Raw genomic sequence first — 20,767 nt, forward strand, 5'->3', positions numbered from 1 at the left:
GTTCACCACATGCGCGGATTTGGGAGACATTCACGCAGAATGCATCTCTGCACTTCAAACGGCAAACGCAGCGCTCAGTAATGTTTTAAAATAGTTGTCATGTCAACTTGCTGCAGTAAACAAAGCCAAGCCCGTAAGGATTGCCCCGCCTTCGCGCTTTTCTTATTGGCCCACTGCTCTAGCACTGATATCAGCTGTTATCAGTCTCAATCAACAATATATTTAACTCATGAAATTTGCTTTTAGCTTATTTAGGTTATCTTCAAATATAACCAAGATACTTTGAAATGTACGACACATAATAGACATACATGATATTATCAGACCTTTGAGTTTAAGTTAAATAAAAATACAAATATATTTAAACTTTTATTTGATAAAATCATTTTGGAAAAACTTAAATGCATTTAATTGAGTAAATAGTTTTTTTTTTAATTAATGTTAAACAAATTTGTTGGATGAAATCCTGCCTTCAATTAAATTGAGTTTATCCAATGAGTTATTTTTTAAGTGTGGCCACAAGTTTTTAACATTTTTCAAGTATTTTCTTTTGTGTTCAACAGAAGAAATAAACTCAAAGCAGGCTTGAAACAAGCTTGAAAAGTAAATAACATTTTTGGTGAACTGTCTCTTTAATGATCATTTAATGATGAACACTTGTTTAGGACTACCGACTTCAGTCCCTTAGCAAGTGTGTGCACTCAACAATATATTTTTCAGCATGTTTGTAGGCTATTCATTTATGTTCATATTTATAGCCATTTTGGCCATTTATCACTGTGATGAATGTAACTCAAACCGTTTGAGAAAACCGATTGCAACAAACCATTTTAGTTCAAAAACTAATCCTGATGAGTACTGTGAACTTAATCCATTTAAGTAATGAAGCAATTTGAGCACAGTAAACCCAATAAATGAAGGGAACTCAAACCAATTGAGTACTGTAAAACCTAATTAGTTAAGGCAACTCAAACCATTTGATTAAACCGATTGCTACAAACCATTTGAGTTAAAAACTGATCTATATGAGTACTGTGAACTTTATCCATTTAAATTGAAGTAATGAGGTTTATAATTAGCTCATTACCTTCAACACTGAGTTCAAAACTCTTTTCAAATGAGTTGAATTAACTTTCAGTCAATTTTGAGTTAACTACACTCATTTCATTTGATAAAGTTGACTGTTGGGTTTTACAGTGTACAACAAACACATTTTACAAGTGTGACAGATAATAAATGAGTGAATAAATGCTCTCTTACCGCTGCTTGTCTGTGTGTATTAGACAGTATGCCATGAATCTTCACCTTCTCCTTGTCCATCTGATCAATATTTACCCACAATTCTCTGCTCATAGGGTCACTGGGACCATAAGTCTTTGAGGTGTAGTAGTTATGATCTATGTCCTCCTACAAGGGAATAAAATGACACAGTACTTACTCTCAACAAAGAAACAGTCTGATAGTGTGCAAGTAGACAAAATGTTTCCCTTTTCTCTGAACTCTCCATTTAATAAAGAACACAATCCATAGTTGTTTATGGCAGGCTTTTTGTAGTCGGGGCAACGAGCCCATTCTGATTATCACATCACAAGCAAATACCATTTCAGGTCTTTCACTATTAAAAACAAACCCAAACTCTCTCCCAAATGAAAAAATGTGCACACGGAGGCATGTTTACAACAAACCGAGCCAATCTCCGTCTGTCTGTATGCATTTTCATTGAAGGGCACATAATTAGGAGGGACACGAAGGGGTATAATGAACTGAGCATTGATCAGAAGCACGTGTAAAGGTGTTTCAGCCTTGGCCTGGATAATATGATGATATCAAAAAAGCAAAAGGGTCAATCGAGTTCCAAGTTTTCCATTCACCAACGCACAGCTGGCAGACAGAAAGACTTGAGATAGAGGTAGACAGTTGATTGAGACCAGGGCATGTATGCGACATCTGTATTCAAACTAACAGATGTGCCGAAACATGAATTTACAAGTCACATTCAATAAGGTGACATTAAACTCCATAAACAGGTCTGCAGGTTACATCTGCCAAGCAAATGGATGGAAAATGTTTGGAGAGCCAGAAAAAAAAATACACACACACAGAACAATGCTGCTGATTGGTAACAGCATAACGCTTTGGACAGGAACAAAAGAGCTTGATCAACTCATGGAAAGAGAATCAGCTCACAGAAATTGTATTCCTTAATTTGCAGATCATTACAAATCATTTTCTACAAACACTGTTATCAGTGCTCCAGTTATTAAAAACTTATGGGTTTTAGAAGCAAAAAAGAATTATTACCTTTTTCACTAGTGCCAAACCGGGTTCTTTCTTCTGTTAAATACCAAGGAAGATATTTTGAAGAATGTTAGAAAGCAGCAGACATTGATTTCCATGCTGTTTTTTCCTACTATTGATGTCAGTGACTGCTGGCTTACAATACTCTTTTCAAAATGTTTTTTTATGTTTAAAAGAAGAAAGAAACTTAAGTTTAGAACCGCTTTAGTTGTGTGAAAATATATATTTTGGGCATTTATTTTGGTAATAAATATTTTTGGTCCAACTGATCATTTGAAGCTATCTGAAATCTCATTTTCTTCTCTCTTTTAAGTCAAGAAGACTGCAAAAACAACTTAAAAATGTAAATGTTCCCTTTTAGACACATGCTACACTCTCAGAAAAAAAGGTACACGGTGGCACAAATAATGTTCCTTGAGGAACAGTTGTGTACTTTTGTAAAAATTGTACCTTATCTGGTACAGAATAGTCCATATAAAAGATCCAAAAGTGTTGAACAACTCCTTTTATTACAATATCTATGAAAATAAATATGACTGGAAGGCAAAGTGATTTTATTAATAATCTCCATATTAAAACACAAATCATCATTTAAAAGCATATGTTTAAAGAAACTCATAAACATTAATTATTAAGTTCTATAATACAAAACAACTGGTAAAACATAACACTATAGGTATTGAAAGCTAAACATTTAAGGCATTTTAAATGTTTGGTGAGCATTTCAGATTTGTACCTTTGATGAAGGTACAATATTGTATCTGCAGATTTTTAAAACCAAAGGTACATTTTGGTTTCCCATGGTACAAATAATGTCCTTAAAGGTACAAACTGCAATGGTACTAATTTGTTTCTTTGTCTTAAGGTTTAATTCTGTTCCATAAAAAGGTACTGCCCCAGTGACAAGGGTTTGTACCTTCTTTGGTACAATATTGTACAATGTTTTCTGAGAGTATAGATTATTTCAAGACATGATGAATAATGGCAAACAAATAATCAAAAAGAGGACCTATTGGTTCATAACCCAGTGAACAGCCTCTCAAATTGTATTTACTACTGGCAAGAGTTTGAAGTCTGGAGTTGGGCAGGCCGTAAACTTTAAACATGGTGGAAAAGAAAACAACTCCTACTGTGACCTAATTTTTAAATAGTTTTTTCCACAACTGCTAAACTGCTTAGTATGGATGTTAAAGCATTAATGATGATGATGGGGCAAAATCATGAACAAGTTGTCTATCTTAGTAGCACAGATTCAACAAGGTACTAGAAATATTCCACTGAGATTTTGGTCAATATTGACATGATAGCATCCAGCTGTGAATCTCCCGTTCCACCACATCCTAAAGGAGCTCCATTGGAATGAGATCTGGTGACTGTGGAAGCCATTTGAGTACAGTGAACTCATTGTCATGTTCAAGAAACCAGTCTGAGATGATATACACTTTATTACGTGGTGCATTATCCTGCTGGAAGTAATGCGATTTTAGGACATAAAATTAGCAATACTCAGGTAAGCTGTGGCGCTGACCAATGCTCAATTAGTACTAATGGTCCCAAAGTGTGGCAAGAAAATATCCCCCACACTATTACACTACTACCACCAGCCAGAACCACTGATACAAGGCAGGATGGATCCATGCTTCCATGTTGTTGACGCCAAATTCTGACCCTACCATCTGAATGTCACAGCAGAAATTGAGACCAGGCATCAGACCAGGCAACATTTTTTCAATCTTCTCTTGTCCAGTTTTAGTGAGCCCTTGCGAACTGTAGCCTCAGTTTCCTGTTCTTCGCTGACAGGAGTAGCACCTGGTGTGGTCTTCTGCTGCTGTAGCCCATCCGCCTCAAGGTTTGATGTGTTGTGTGTTCAGAGATGTGTAACTTTAGATCTGCAAACTTTTGTGGTAACGAGTGACTATTTGAGTTACTGTTGCCTTTCTATCAGTTGGAACCAGTCTGGTCATTCTCCTCTGACCTCTGGCATCAACAGAGGATATTTTCCCTTTTTCAGACCTTTCTCTGTAAACCCCAGAGATGGTTGCGTGTGAAAATCACAGTAGATCAGCAGTTTCTGAAATACTCAAACCAGCCTGTCTGGCACCAACAACCATGCCATATTTAAAGTCACTTAAATCTCCTTTCTTCTCCATTCTGATGCTCGGTTTGAACAGTAGCAGATCGTCTTGACCATGTCTACCTGCTATTAAGTACAATTATACTTGTGGTGTATTTTTGCTCTGAGGCCTTGTATGGACAGCAATTGTTACTCATGAGGACGTCTGTAAAAGTAAAAAAAATCTCCATAGCTCCTCAGTGATTAAACTTGTGGTTTGGGACAAAAATAATTTTGCAGTGGACATCTGAGTTTGTAATCACTTACATGCTTAGTCAGATGCTAGTAACAATATTTATATATGGGATCCTCAAATATGGCCCAAGAGATTAACTTTCCTGCAGAGTTTAGCTTCAACCCAACTCTGATCTGTTCATGACAACAACCAGTTACTTTAAGTGAATGAGCGTAAAACTATATACTTTTTGCTGACTTTATTGTTGTTTTTTTGTTTGTTTTTACTTTCTTATATTTACATCTGATGATAAATTAAGTTTTTGTATAATGTAATGTATTCATATATAAGTATTGTATATATGATTAGTAGTTGTATAAATGACACCAAGTGCCTTCTCCATATTAGTATATTCATATAAATGCTTACTGACTTTGCCTTTGTTTCAGTTTTTAAAAAAAAAGTTTTACACTGTGATTTGTGGTGATTTTACTGACCTTAATTTGACTTAGTTTAACCCACACAAGGAAAATTACACCCACAATTCAAACATAAGGATTACGTATAGCTGAATATAAGGTTTGTACTCTTTGACAATTTAATCTCTCAAAGTATAAAGAAAACCACATGGGCTGAAACAAAAGCATACTAAGATCTAAAAGCCAAGACTTAAGCCATGCCATAAAGAGCCATAGAAATTCAGGCCTTTGAAAGACACAAAATGTAAAATGCCAAGCTCTCTGTCGTGTGTGAAATAAATGATCCACCTGGCAGATGTGTGTTTATACAGGAATGTGTTTGTATACAGAAGCTGGTAGGAGTTCAAACAAAGAAACACCATCGAACAGGCCTTGTAAAACAACATCAAAGAAAACAGCCAGCGGACATAAAAATTAGCAAGTACAAACTGTATAGATTCACAAAGCTTTGAAGAACTATTTTGTGGAGAATAATTCAGTGCTGAAAACATGTGCGCATAAATCGTCTAGTGATGTTTCTCATATGTACATGTATGTAATGACCACACTGGTCAATGTACAACTGCTTTAATATAATAAGTTTAAATAAAAATGTATAATAGTCCATCCACTCAGACCTTGTCAGAATATATATAAGAATATCCTTAAATGAATTTCTTCTTCACAAAAGAAGATATACCGAAGAGTGTTATTAATTTGGTGATGACTGCTGATCTTCTTTTATGTTCCACAGAAGAAAGGAGCTGCAACACAGGCTCATTGGAAATACGTGCTTCAGCCGACATTTTTTGCGAAACCTCAAAAATGTCCTTGAACATATGCTTGACTGCAGTTTTTAAGTTAAATGAACGCTACGGGGCAGAGTGAAGCCAACAACTGTTGTTCCTTTTCACTATAATGACATCAATGATGTTTACAGGGACATATTGCTGATAAATAAATAATTACTTTCAAGATACCAAACAAATACCTCAAAACAACCTAACGGTGTCTCAGTTTGTAACTGAATACAGTGATTTCTCAAAAGAGGTCAAATCTAGGTAAAAGTATATGGATGCACTGCATTCTTTGCTTGTTTGCTTCTATAAACACTGTTGGTTGGGTTTAGGTCGTTGGCTTAGGTGATCTGTATGACGAACCCGATTTGGAGAGAGTTTGACTATCGAGTCTAAAGGCTGATTTAAATCATGTTCTAAATAAAAGCACCAGCATACAATACAAGGAATATTTTCCATAATAAAATGTGTTTTTGTCCTAACCAACACCTCAAATTTATATTTTAGAAATGGATAATATTTTTTGCAACAGAACAACAGAAAACTTGATGACAATGTTCCCCTCAGGTACACCTTTTGTGCTTTATTCAGTGTCAAACACTAATGAAAGTGAGTTTGAATGAAATTTTACATGATATTTATTGCCATACTACTAAAAGCAGCAGCAGATAGTTCACTTCAGATCTTGAAAATAAAATAAACTTTAGGACTGTGACTCAAAACCAACACATATTGATTCAGCATCTACATTAAATAATGCTAAAGAGGTTTAATATGCATTAATTAGATTATAAACCTTACCACTTTATATGTAAGTGCATATTCTGTGCTTCTGAATGGCTGTATTTACATTTCTGTTGTGTTTTGTCTGGTGCAAACAGCCAAACAGCTTATTGCTGTAACTCGTCAGGTAGTGTGCTGTTAGGACACGGGTTAACAATGTGCAGTGCATCCATAAAGTATTAACAGCGCTTCATTTTTTCCACATTTTTTATGTCCAAAATGGATACAATTCATTTATTTCCTCAAAATTCTACACACAATACCCCATAATGACAATGTAACTTTTTTGATTAATGCGATTAGATTAATTGAATTAATGTGACCTTTTTTTAATTATTAAAAAATAAAAAAACCTGAATATCACAGCTAAATTGAGCTCAGGTAAATTTTGTTTCAACTGATCATTCTTGGCATGTTTCAGCAGCTTAATTGGAGTTCGCTTGTGGTAAATTCAGTTGATTGGACCTGATTTGAAAAGGCATACAACTGTCTATATAATGTCCCAGGGTTGACAGTGCTTGTCAAAGCACAAACCAAGCATGATGACAAAGGAATTGTCTCCGAGACAGGATTGTCTCTAGGCACAAGGCTGGGAAAAGTTACAGAAACATTTCTGCTGCTCTGAAAGTTCCAATGAGCCCAGTGGCCTCCAACATCCATAAGTGGAAGATGTTTGGAAGCACCAGCATTTTTCCTAGAGCTGGCTGGCCATCTTAGCAGAGTGATCAGGGAGAAGGGCCTTAGTCAGGGAGGTAATTAATAACCCGATTGTCACTCTGTCTGGGCTCCAGCGTTTTTCTGTGGAGAGAGGAGAACCTTACAGTAGTAAAACCATCTGTGCAGCAATCCACCAATCAGGCCTGTATGGTAGAGTGGCCAGAGAGAAGCCACTTCCCGCCTGGAATTTGCCAAAAGGCATCTAAAAGACTCTCAGACCATAAGAAACCAAATTCTCTGGTCTGATGAGAATAAAATTGAACTGGAGTGAATGCCAGGCGTTACATTTAGAGAAAACCAGGCACCGCTCATCACAAGGCTAATAACATCCCTACAGTTAAGCATGGTGGTGGCAGCATCATGCTGTTGGGATGTTTTTCAGCAGCAGGAACTGGAAGACTAGTCAGGATAGAGTGAAAGATGAATGCAGCAATGTACAAAGACATCCTGAATAAAAACCTGATTTAGAGTGCTCTTGACCTCAGACTGGGGTGACGGTTCATCTTCCAGCAGGACAATGATCCAAAGCACATGACCAAATTATCAATGAAGTGGCTTCACAACAACTCGCTGAATGTCCTTGGGTGGCCCAGCCAGAGCCCAGACCTAAACCTATTGAACACCTCTGGAGAGATCTAAAAATGGCTGTACAACGTCGCTTCCCATCCAACCTGATAGAGCTTGAGGTACTGCAAGGAGGATAGGGCAAAAACTCCTAAAGACAGGTGTGCCAAGCTTGTGGCATCATATTCAAAAAGTATTTGTATTACAGCGAAGGCTGTGAATACTTATGTACATGTGATTATTTAGTTTTTTTATTTGTAATAAATTTGCAACAATTTAAAAAAAATCTTTTTTCATATTGTCATTATGGTGTATTGTGTGTAAAGTTTCGAGGAAATAAATGAATTTAATCCATTCTGGAATAAGGCTGTAACAAAAAAAAAATGAGGAAAAAGTGAAGCGCTATGAATACTTTCCGGATTTACTGTAACCTGCTCACCTAATGTTTACGTTCGTAATATTTATATCATTTGCTAATTAATAACCTCATGTGGAACTCTAAATTTGCATTTCATTTCTGAGGCTGGTACTGTCCACCAAAGGTTACAATTCGGTCACAGATGCATGCTTTTGAGCCTTCTTGACTGACTGAATGAAATAAGCAGTCTTCCACCTGGTGCTGAAATATAATTGGATAAAGTGGATGTGAGCAGGTTAAAAGAACCAAAACAAAGACAGCCGTTTCAGCACATCACTCACATTTTTTTTTAAAGCAGAATATCTGACTTCAGCACTGTTTTTCAGATGAACAAGTATGTTCACTTAGCATGTTTCTTAAATATCTGCAAACATAATAATGTATTTTTGTGCTGTAGAACACTTGTTTTTTTATGTTGTTGTTGTTTTTGTCATTCATTTGAGTATTGTTTATAGTTTAAATTTGTATTTTTATCTGAACAGGCCTTTAATATCTGGCAAACATACCACCAAATAAAATTTTGTGCTTATTTGGGTACATTTACAATTTGGAGGAATGTTGATTAATGTAGACTATCACTTGTGAAATAAATAAATAAATAAATAAATAGATAAATAAATAGATAAATAAATAGATAAATAAATACCCTAAGTAACTATATCAGATACACAAAAAAAGTAGATAGTGCCCACAAATGCAGTGGTCCTCAACCACTGGGCTGTGGATCAATCGGTACCAGGCCGCACAAGAAATCATTAATTACTTCCATTTTATTTATTATCTGAGTCTGAAGGATCTTTTATTTTGAAAAATGATCATATTCTCCCGGTTACATCTCGGTTACTTGAGCGCCAAAATTTAACCCACAAGCAGGAAAATGAGTAAGAAACAGAAGTCTTTGGAAAGTTTCTTTGCTAAGGGGAAAAGGCCCAGGAACGGATCCGCAACCCATTTGTCAACAAATCAGGTGAATCCATGTCTGTGCAAGAACGTCAACCGCTGGAGATCGCAAATGATGGCGGCCTTTTGCATATTGTGTCTTTTCTAGAGTTCGTGCAGGTTCATTATTTCCAATGGAGGTGAACGGCTTGGCCGCCTTCCAGACGCACAGTTGAATGAATACCAGGAGCACTCTGCAAGTCACGTGACAAGAACTGACCGATCAACTTCAGCTTGTATAGAATACACACATTTTGGTAGACGTATTTTCTCAGGGGCAGCATGGTGGCGCAGTTGGTAGCGTTCTCGCCTTACAGCAAGAAGGTCGCAGGTACGAGCCTCGGCTGGGTCAGTTTGTCATTTCTATGTGGAGTTCTACGTGCATGTTTCCTCCGAGTGCTCCGGTTCCCCCAAAAGTCTAAAGACGTGGTATAGGTAAATTAGGTAAGCTAAAAAATTGTCTGTAGTGAATGTGTGTGAATGGGTTTTTCCCAGTGATGGGTTGCATTTGGAAGATCATCCACTAAGTAAAACATATGTTGGATAAGTTGGTGGTTCATTCCGCTGTGGCAACACAGAACACCCAAACACTGCAGTGCTTTGTAGTTTTCTCCACAAATAAAACTTGTATCAAAGTGACAGCAATGTTTTGTCAGCTTGTAATCCTCTGAGAAAACAGTTGATGGTCGCATAGCAGCGTATAAACCTCCACCAACCCAAACCACCCCCACCCCTCCCCCAGTCCGTGGTAAAATTGCTAAATGTTCACGGTAATTAAAAGGTTGGGAACCACTGCACTATATTGGATTTGGCATCTTAAACTTTGCAAAAATGTAGGCTGATGTACGTATTTCCAATGAGCCTGGGATGGAAGAACAACAGATATAACATGACATGAGGATGAGTAAACAATGACAGAATTATCTCTTTTATTAAAGTCAACTATCACTTCGATCCTGTTAAGACACCTGGTAGGGAAACCAGCACACCACCATCTCCCTCCAAACACAACAACTGCTGGTGGAAGAAAAACTCTAGAGCTGTTTGACTGACAGCAGCCGGAAGCCTCTCGATATGTCTTCATGGCCTCTCATGTTTACCCTGCTGAATTTCATGCCAGTCCTGGCTGGTTCAAATTAAGCCTTACTGTGGATTAACATTTTTATGTACATTTTTATACAGGTCATTTCCCTAAAAAACAAACCTGAGCTGAAATCTCTGACTCTTTTCCTTATTCCCTTTCACAGTAAATTAACTTCACCTTTTTTCACTCTGCTGTGTTCTAGCTTAGAGATTGTGTGTGTGTGTGTGTGTGTGTGTGTGTGTGTGTGTGTGTGTGTGTGTGTGTGTGTGTGTGTGTGTATGTGTGTGTGTGAGTGAGTGAGAGAAAAACTGTCTAATTCACTTATAATAATTTAAAAATGCAATTTACCCCTGTGATGGCAAAACTGAATTTTCAGCTCCATTACTCCAGTCTTTAGTGTCACATGATCCTTCAAATATGCTGATTTGCAGCTCTTGCAACATTTCTTATTCAGAGTGCTTTTATAAAATAAAATAAAATAAAATAAAATAAAATAAAATAAAAATATTTTTTGTTTAAAAAAAAATCAATTTAGTGTTTATCTTTTTTTTTTTTTTTTTTTTTAGGGAAAATTTATAGTGTGCAACATATTCATGGTTACCATAATTTGTGAGCTGTTGTCTCCTCCGTCGTCATCAGCCAGTGTTCTGGGTGAATCCTGAGACTCGAGCTTCAAACCATCCTGACTGGCTTTCTTAGTCTCCATTGGTAGAGGCTCCATCAGAAGCCAGCGTCTCCTCCTGAGCAGCTCCACTGTGACATCAGCGTCATGTGACCATCCGTGAAGAATTGAATAAGCAGCTCCTGGAAATGACACAAAGCAACATGGGCACATTTTAAAATTGCACAATGCTATGAAATGCTTCCTATTTCTTTTAAACATACACAGTTTTCCTCATCAAAAGATCTCCAGAGGTCTTGAGAATCAGTTTGATTGCTCGATTACATCAAATTCAATCCAGACTGAAACATCACCCACACGTCTATGTATTTTTTTACGGTTACGTAGACACATGTACATGCTTTATACTCCCTCTCCCGCTCAGCCATGAGAAAGGCTGATTTTGTTTTATATGAGCCTGTTTAAGAGCAGATGGTATGCTGCACTCTTGATTTATTGTTAAACAGAGATAGTGTTACAATGCTACGTTCGTTGAATGGCTTCTTTTACAGTCAAGGTTGAAAAGGTGAAGAAACAGTTTCAACTGCATGCCAAGAAGTGAGCCATCTGCTTTCTTCTTCTATGGTCGGTGTATCACTCTTTATATGTCCCTAATCACTTTCTTTTATTAAGCCACTACCACGTGCACAGGGCTGTCGAATTCCTATGCAAATCTAGACTCAGAGTTGTGATCAGAGTTTAATTAAACCTTTTATTTACTTTGCTCTCTTAGTCCTCTCATTGGATATTAAGATGTGAGCGATGATGGGAATGAGTTTGCTGGAACTCCAGAACAGCTGAATAGCCAAAATGTGAATTACCACAAGCACTTCATAATGTGACTGAGCAGACTAAACAAAAAGAAGGGCGAAAAGAAGAAACAAAGAGAGAGAGACCAATGAATCACCCAGGAATGTGGGTTTGTGTCCTCCAAACACCCACCCACCTAATCTAAATAGCCTAAGTTTAGTCAGAAGTTTGGTGCTTTTAGTGGCTGACACCAATAGAAAAATAATAACTTCTCAATAATTCATTTATATTTTAAAAGTAGGCCTATCTGAAACATTTCTGCAGTGTTTAAAATAAAATGTCAATAAGTTATTCAAATAAAGAACAAAACAAAATAATTAAGAAAAAATTTTATTAGACAAGGCTGCCCTAATCTACTATCACTGCATGATCATTTCTCATATCACTTATTGTTTAACCACTTGGTCCCAAGCTAGCATTACATTGAAGCCACTTGAATCATTGTAAAAATAATCCTTTAAACCCTTGATAAGAAATCAGCTCAATTTCATCATCGTTCATTATTAAAGAAATACAACCTGCTTAGTTGGGAAAATTTTATTAAATATGTACATATTTGTTTAATGTTTAAGACTTTACGTAACCTGACTTCACTAATAAATCACTTTGTGAAAGTTAGAACAACAGCGAACAGAATATCAACGAACTACTAGGGGTGGTGAAAGAGGGGACTCAAAAAAGTAAAATCAGTCAGTCTGTATTTTCAGTGAAAGCTGCTTAGGGAATGAAACTCCATCCCACCAACAATTACAAGATCACTTACTTTTTGTTCTTTTCAGTTTCATGTTAAAATTAGTTACTGACAAATCAGCATTGTCAGCATTAGTACTGTATTCTTGACAATTATTTGTATTTATTTGTGTCTTTGGCTTTTTTGTCCTCTTCTGCTGCCATCAATCTGGTTTCGCTTTTTGCTTTTTTATTGTATTTTATATTTGAGATATTCTATGTTATTATGCTGTGCTTCTATTTAGGATGTGACTTTTCAACATTCTGTAAGGGGTCTACAGAAGAAAAATATTTAACAGTGATGTTTATTACACTTAAACTAAACAAACAAAAAGAAATGTTACTATATGGTCATATTTCTGTTTTGTAAACGAAATTAAGAAACATGTTTCGTAGAGGTTTTATATTTTGTTTACAAAAGCAATTAGAATTGCAATTTACGGTTTAATTTACATGCTTGAATTTATGGATCTCCGAGTTCAGGAAACACTTGTCACTATATAATTTTTTTTCATAAACAATGTATCATACTATGATAGTTCAGCCACAAGTCACTTTGATGTTGTGGCAAACGCACCACAGACCAATTCTCCACTCTCCATGTAGTTCTCGTTATAGTGTACAGGGTTAGTCTTGTACATAAAAACTTGTCCATTAGTATGCAGAAGCTCCTCTTGCCTGAACTAGATCTCACAGCCTTCCTCACTCAATCACTCACTTTAAGTTTTCCTGTATCTTAATCTTAAAATATATTTAATTCTTTATCTTAAGTTAAGCATTTAATGTAATAAACTTTTAACTTGGGAACAAAAACAAGCCAAAATAGACCACATATATTTATGATTGGGGATAAACATTCCAAGGTAAATTTAGCACATTCAGAATCCGATGTATGAGCAATATGCAATGAGCGATATGGCTGTATGGCATGTAGGCTCAAGGCCACAGGCCAAAGGTCTTAGTACCCCACGATGTTCAGCCATATTGTACTGCTAAAGATTTAGTTTTTGGCTTTGTGGCTGTTCATCACGATGACAACAAGTTTTGTTTGAGCTTGGGTTGTTGAAGTCTTGTTATTATTTGTATATAATATTACGATGTAATGTCACGGCTGTGTTTTTAAAATGGCACTTCCTTTATTTTCATTCTGGCTTGTTGTCCGAGCGAATTACATATCTCTGTAAACCAATCGCATTCAGCTGTGTGTCTAGCTCCACCTTTTGGTACCCTTTGCAAATGGTGACCAAAAAGTGGTATGGTATGTTTCGGTTCGGTACGGCATTTGACAGTGGAAACGGCCATAAAATCGTACCGCATTGAACTCTACAATACAGTGGTATTGTCTCGCAACCCTGCAGGGGGTCCAGACCACCACTTTGGGAACCACTGGTGTAAATGAACTGGCAAAAAAGTTAATGTAAATGGCCCCTTAGTTAAAATTCATAAAACCTTTCTGACCATTAGATGAGTGTTTCCAGTACTCCGTCGTATGCAGATGTATTGCTTTGATAATCCCAGCACACATCACTTCTAGTCTAGGGTCTAGTCTATTCTTTGTACTGCTAAACAATCCAAGTGAAAACGAAAAGGAGAAAACTGCACAACTTGCAGAACGCAGTTTTGTTTGCATGTCATGATGGTATACTGTTTCCCCTTTAAACTGTTGATTGTGAGAAAAGATCCTCAGAGCCAAGTCCTTCTGTAAAGCCCATTATACATAACAGGTCAATGAGGATTTAGAGAGGCGGCTGTCAGTGACTTTTATTGTGGCTGAGTGGAAATCAGTGTCTGCTCGTGACACGCTTTGAAAAGCCATCGCAGCAGGGACAGGATCTGTCTTTCTCTTCTACTTGTGCTTTCTTTCTGCAGACACATTAAATCCAGTCCCACATTTCCTTCGCTTTCTGCTTGTTTTTGCATTTGAGGGGCAAAGTGGAAGGTATGGCTTTCTTTTCAGCTTTTAAGAATTCCATGAATGAATGATTGAACGTCAAGTTATATATTCTCATGCTGCCACTTAAACTTAGAAACACAAAATAAAAAAAAATAAAATAAAAAAACCAGGACAATAAGATAACACCGAAAAAAATAAGCGTAAAAAAAGCACTTGGAAAATACACTGTAGAAGAAAAATGCTACCTTGAATTTTTTACAAGTCTTTACAACTTACATTATATTAAAACTTCAGGTCCCACTTTTTTAATAAGTGACCTAAACTCTGCGGACCCGATACCGGGTCCGTGACGTGATCGACTTTCACTTTCAGATTTAAAGGGCTAGCATTGCACCAGACCCTTGTAAGTGGTTTCGTTTGAAAGTGTAGAATCTATATTTTATGCACATATGCATCACTTTGGTTTTTATTCTACTGTACAAAAGTTATTTACACTTAAATACACATTATTTTGGATACCTGTGCTAGGTATTTTACATTGGTTTATTTTCATATTTTTCAAATGACACATGTACAAGTTATAGCTCAAATGAAAGCTCTTGCCGGTGCTCATACAGTTCTAGCATTCTTTTTACTGAATTATATTCATATGCCAAACTGTTGTTGAATGAATTGTGGTGTTTCCATGGCGCAGAAATGTAAACAATACATTCATGATCAATAAGCAGCCCCAGACAGCACAGACAGCTGTCATCTCTTACCTTATGCTGTGCCCTTCAGGGCCATTCTCCTCTGTTTTTGAGCTGATGTGCATACGTAATCCTTTTATATGTCTGATGTGGTCCAAACAGTGAATTATGTTAGATCAAACAAAAGAATAGTAAAATATGTAAACAAGGATCGGTCTCTGTGGCTTGTACAGCACCTCTCATCAGTTGGAATGCAATAACTTTTGCATAGATTCTGGTAGAGACATTTTCTTTTTTCCTATGCTTACAGACATGTGCAGGAACCACCAAAATTAATTACAGCACACTAGACCACACAGAACCTAAAAGGTACACTTCAAATTTGAGTTTATAAAAAAAAATACAAAAAGCGCCTCTTTTTTTAGTGTTTATTATAACACAGACGACATGCACAGTTATTTTAAACACTTTCAATAGTGTTTTATGAAAATTCAAAGGGTTTTCTTTAAAATGAATATACCAAATGAAATACCAAATTTTTGCATTTACACCTCTGCATGTGGATTTCCCCAAATAGCAGCAGAGTTTAAGTGGTTAACTAATATGCACTTACACTGAAATGAATCATTTGTTATGATGTGCTTATTACAGTATGTAAATACAAGGTTTTTATTTTGTTCTGATGATTGATTAAATACCTGCATGTAATAACATTTGTATTCTTACAATTCTGTATTTACATCTTTAATTACACTGTTGATGATCCCTTACACCTTAAGCCATTCTTACACCAAATCTTACCACCAGACTTGTCCCTAAACCTACCCGTATCCCACCTTAAGGACAGTAAAAATGTTCTGCAAAACATTATGAACAAAATAACTACATTGAATTTATTTTTTGCTGCAAGAACATTGTCTAAGAGCCCCTATTATGGGTTTTTGAAAATGACCTTCTATGCAGTGTGTAACACAGCTCTAAGTGAATGAAAACATCCAGATGAGGTTTAAAAATTGAAAGTGCAGCGTGTTTAAACTAATGATTTTTTAACGAAATAGTCGACTCAGAGTCGAATAAATGAATCATGTTGGGTTGGGATTTTTAGCTTGAACGCATCAACATCAATACAGTACTTCACCAAATATGAAGTGCCAGATCCAGTAAAACATAAAAGTGCTATTCCCTTCAGACCCTCGCAGAGTGCAAGGAATCATGGAACTGATCATGACAGGAAGATGACAATCACTGACAGATGGAGATTCGGCTGTTTTCACAACAACACCACAGTATAGCCAACCCAGTGCTTTTTCCTGTCATTTTTTGTGATTTTTGGTACAATAACCTACGCTGCAATGCGGGATTTGCTTTCTATTAAAGGAAGGAGCAGCAGAGATTATGTATGGGACTTTCTCAGTAACTGTTACAGTTCATACAGATCAGTTTCTTCTTCTTCCTAATTATAACATGTAAGTGTAATTAAAATTGTTGCCTCGTTTTCTGTAGTTTGCAAAATATATATTTAATTGTGTGTTGTAACTTGTGATCGCTACTATTACTGTATATCTTTTATCTATTACATATCAGTGCTTGTAATGTATCTCTCAGGTTAAATCTCTATGGGGGTATTCACAGATTGTGCCCCAAAACTACATTGAAAACGCGACACGTGCTTCTACCTTTACTGATTTAAATGCGTTTCTGAACTTGTGATCCCCTGCGGTTTGCCTTTGCTATGGCCACCATCAGCTGTTCCTCACATGCGCGGTAAATTTTCTAAATAGTTAAACTTTTGCCACTGTGTGGATTAATACTGAATGTCTGTTATTGTTATTACTAGGGCTTAGGTTTAAGAGTAGAGTAATATGCTGGTGTTTAACTGCATTGCTTTATTGCAATACTGCATTGGGCTCACACATATACTCTGTGTGCTACTTCATAGCCGTGCTGGGCATTTCTCTCTGTCTTGCACTGAACTCAGTCAACCAATCGCAACAGACTGGTTCATTGGACCAATCAGCACAGATAAGCCTCACGCAAAGGAGGGGTTTGAGAACAAATGAATCACTGAAAGAATCATATGGGAGTCGTAGGGATAATTAGATAAAAATAAATGCATATTATAAGACATTGAATGTGTTTGTTGACCTTGTATGCATATCAGCCTGTTGTTGGAGAGCCTCAAAACCAAAATATGACCTTTTATAATGCATAGTAGGGGCTCTTTAAGGCCAATTTAAATAAAAAATAGACCATATTTGAATCATATACATTACGTGACCCTGGATCACAAAACAGTCATACACGATAAAGTTGTTTAAATTAAGTTCATTAACTTAATGCATATACTAATCAAAAATTGCAATTTTGTTATATTTGATGGCAGCAAATGTCTTCACTGACCTTTACTTAATAATCTAATGTTCTTTCATAGAAGAAGAGTAAATAAAATGCAAAAATATTTGTTGTTATGGTCATATAATCAAATCAAATTTTAAAGGAAGCAGAGGAAGCAAAACTCTTAGCGTTTCTTGTGAAGTGTCTTTATGTGCACATAAAAAAGTAAGGGCGAGAGAAATTTGCCCACAAATGTGAATTTCCTTCCAGTCATGTCTAAAACGATCACGATGACTGATATATTACTCTTAATTAATGTGAGGAGGACAACCGGAGGGAGAGAACAAAAGAAAAAAATGGCAAAACAAAAGTTAATAGACCACATGCATTTATCTTGAGTCACTGCACTGGAACAAAAGAAAACATTCAACCGAGCGCAAGAAGTAATCTGAGGTAAAAAAAAAAAAAAGCAAGGAGTTAGGGTGTGGGATGAGGTCATGGGGTTCAAAACCACTCACAAGGCACTTTAAAGTTCAAAATCATTACAGAGCACTCCAACATACAGAGCAGACATCTAGCTCTAAAAGCCTGGAGTAGTCTGATTGATTGGCTCACTCTGTGTCCAGCCACCATATGAAGCAGACGTATTACAGGGTGTAATTTTACAAAGGTAAAGCATGCTGGAACAGGTCATCTGAACTCAGGATACATACAAATACCTCAGCATGTGGGAGAATAATGTGTTCGCAGCTTGATCAATGATCACATCATCCATTTTTTATAAGATAAGCTCCTAAATAAAGGTTCTTAGAGGACGGTTTAACAATGATGGCTACTCAAAACAAACCATATGCATTCAACGATTCAATTTGAGTATTTGAGTAATGAGAATACTTTGTGTGCACATTAAACAACAACAAAAATAAGACTTTATTTAACAGTTTTCTTATCAGTGTCAGTATAGGGCCTTTGCTTCAAACCGAGGAAGTCATGTGCACAGGCATCTGGGAAGATATGTCAATGCACATTGCTAGAAATGTACACTGACCTTTGGTATTTATCTGGATTTCTGGAGTTCTGGAACCTTGGCGAGGAAGAAAACCTTTATTCACAATATAACTGTGGTGCTTGATACTGGTTTTACTGTATAGAGAAATGCTCAGACTATGGCACTTCAATAAAACATGAGCAGAATAAATTTTCTTTTTAAGTGGTTGGTAAAACCATCCTTATATAAACTGTCACATTCAATTCATTGCATATTCACATGGCTTCCAATAACCATTTAATCAAAAATGTATTAGTTCTGCTCATGTTTCACAAAAGTGTGTGGCTTTTAGAGTAAAGTCCAGATCCACAAAGCTAAACTTTTTTTTGTAAAAAAAATATAGCTGACTGTCAATAACTAAAGACTACAACACTTGTAATATTGTAACCCACTTACTGTAGTCACAGCCATATCACCCTGCAGCCCAAGACCGGTCACTCACTGTAGGTAAACAGGGCTGAGCCTGGTTAGTACCAGGAAAGGAGACCACATGGGATAAGTAGGTTGCTATTGAAAGTGATGTTAGGGTTTAGCAGGAGGTGCTCATCCCGTGGTCTCTGTGGGTCCTGATGCCTAAGTATAGTGAAGGGGACGATATACTGTCAGTGAGCACTATATTTCCAACACAGGCTCAATGTGGATACGTACCACTGTCTACATTTCTGGAGAGCGTGAATTATGTAGCCAGATGTTCATCTGGTTGTATTTCGTCTTTAAAACGATATGACACCGACTTCTGTTTCTTTTTCACGCTACCAGCTGACCACTTCCCTCCTTGTAGATGACTTTTATGGTGTTACAAGTTTGCACAGTAACTCGCAGCAAAACATAGTTGACCAAATTAACAACACAATGGAACGAAGTAGAGGTTTGCGCTACAACACTTTTTTAGTTTGTAAGGCCTGCTCTGAGGACGGTTATGCAGATGATGCATGTATAGACTTTGCAAAAAAAAAAAAAACACATGCAGAAAACACTAGTCATGCATTCAGCATGTGTACGTAACAGTCATGAGCACTGGCTGTGCTGGTGCTAAATAAGAATGAGGAAATCACAGATAATTTGTTACCGAAGTAACGTCGGGACTCAGGAACGCTATATTGTTAGCCCGCCAACTTCTGTTCAAATTACACCAGAGTTACCATCCGCTACTGCTTTTTATTAGAAAATTTATTTCCACGCTGCAAGAAATCTGGTCAGGTCCCAAGGCCCACAGTGAGACAACAGCGGGAATGCAGACCTCTAGAACGAAGGCTCCAGAAACCAGGTAAAACAAAAAATAAATAAACAACAGTCTAAAAACATGGAGAAATCACGCAAAAGCGACAACTTTTTCTAGATTGCTTTTGAAAACATTATTGGTTGGGTTTAGGGAAGGGGGTGGGTGGGTCAGTCAGTCAGTCAGTCGACAGCAAGCTGACCTGGTCAGATGAAGTGTATATTGCACCCTCTGGTGGATTTATGCAAGAAGAGGATGCACGAGAGAAACTTGACATCATCAAAAAGTGTACACAGCGGCCTGGTGGATTTGCAGAAAAAAAAACTGTACCTCCGGTTACGTATTTTGCTGTCCCTAGAAATTTAGACCTGGGTCCCTATCTGTAATGAGCCTGAGTTGCATATTTGGACATTAAAGAGAGGTCCTGGCTCTTGGTGGTCAATAAAAATCCTGTGGCAAGGGTGTAACCCTGGTGTCCTGTTTAAATTCCCTTTATCAATTGGGTGTATCACTGTCTATGTCTATCCACTTCACCTCACTGTCTATCCACTTCACCTATAGCTGGTGTGTGGTGAGCGCACTTTGTGTGGTGAGCTCCGTTGTCCTCCGGCTGCCTTTGCGTCCTCGAAGTGGATGCTTTACTTTAAATTACATTACATTATGCTGTTCATTTATATAAATTTGTTTATTCACACAGGCGGCCATTCGCACTAAGCAGACTGTAAGTACTGATGACTATTAAAGGTGTAGGGAAGCACACCCTGGCTGTTTATTGGTTCCAGCAGTAAACACCTACTTACAGTAGTGGAAAAAACACTGCATCTACCTCTGAGAGACTTTTAAAAAACACTTAAAAACACACACACAAATGGACACTCACTGTATCCATCCCAGAAGGACTAAATGCCTTGGAAAAATGCCTTTCCTTCTTTGCATCAATCTGACTGATTGCGTCACTCAATTGAATGATGTGAATGTAGTTGAGGACAAAACCCAGAATGACTTTGTAATCATTTCAAGTGTGCGTGCGTGTGTCT

General features: G+C 37.0%; 1 protein-coding gene across 3 annotated transcripts in view; it reads right to left on the minus strand.

Moving 5' to 3' along the window:
• Positions 1–20,767, minus strand: part of plxdc2b (plexin domain containing 2b) — a 110,772-nt gene that overhangs the window by 46,456 nt on the left and 43,549 nt on the right. For all 3 annotated transcript variants that reach the window (XR_015494464.1, XR_015494465.1, NM_001146305.2), the window contains exons 2-3: positions 10,948–11,150; positions 1,261–1,407 (exon numbers count right to left, since the gene is read on the minus strand). Coding sequence is in view for 1 of the 3 variants with exons in the window: in NM_001146305.2 (NP_001139777.1) it covers positions 1,261–1,407; positions 10,948–11,150 (350 nt within the window). In the remaining 2 variants the exon portion in view is untranslated. The remainder of the gene's footprint in view (positions 1–1,260; positions 1,408–10,947; positions 11,151–20,767) is intronic.

The sequence above is a fragment of the Danio rerio genome, chromosome 7 (genome assembly GCF_052040795.2).
Source record: "Danio rerio strain M-AB ecotype USA chromosome 7, GRCz13ab, whole genome shotgun sequence".
In the NCBI taxonomy this organism is placed as follows: domain Eukaryota; kingdom Metazoa; phylum Chordata; class Actinopteri; order Cypriniformes; family Danionidae; genus Danio; species Danio rerio.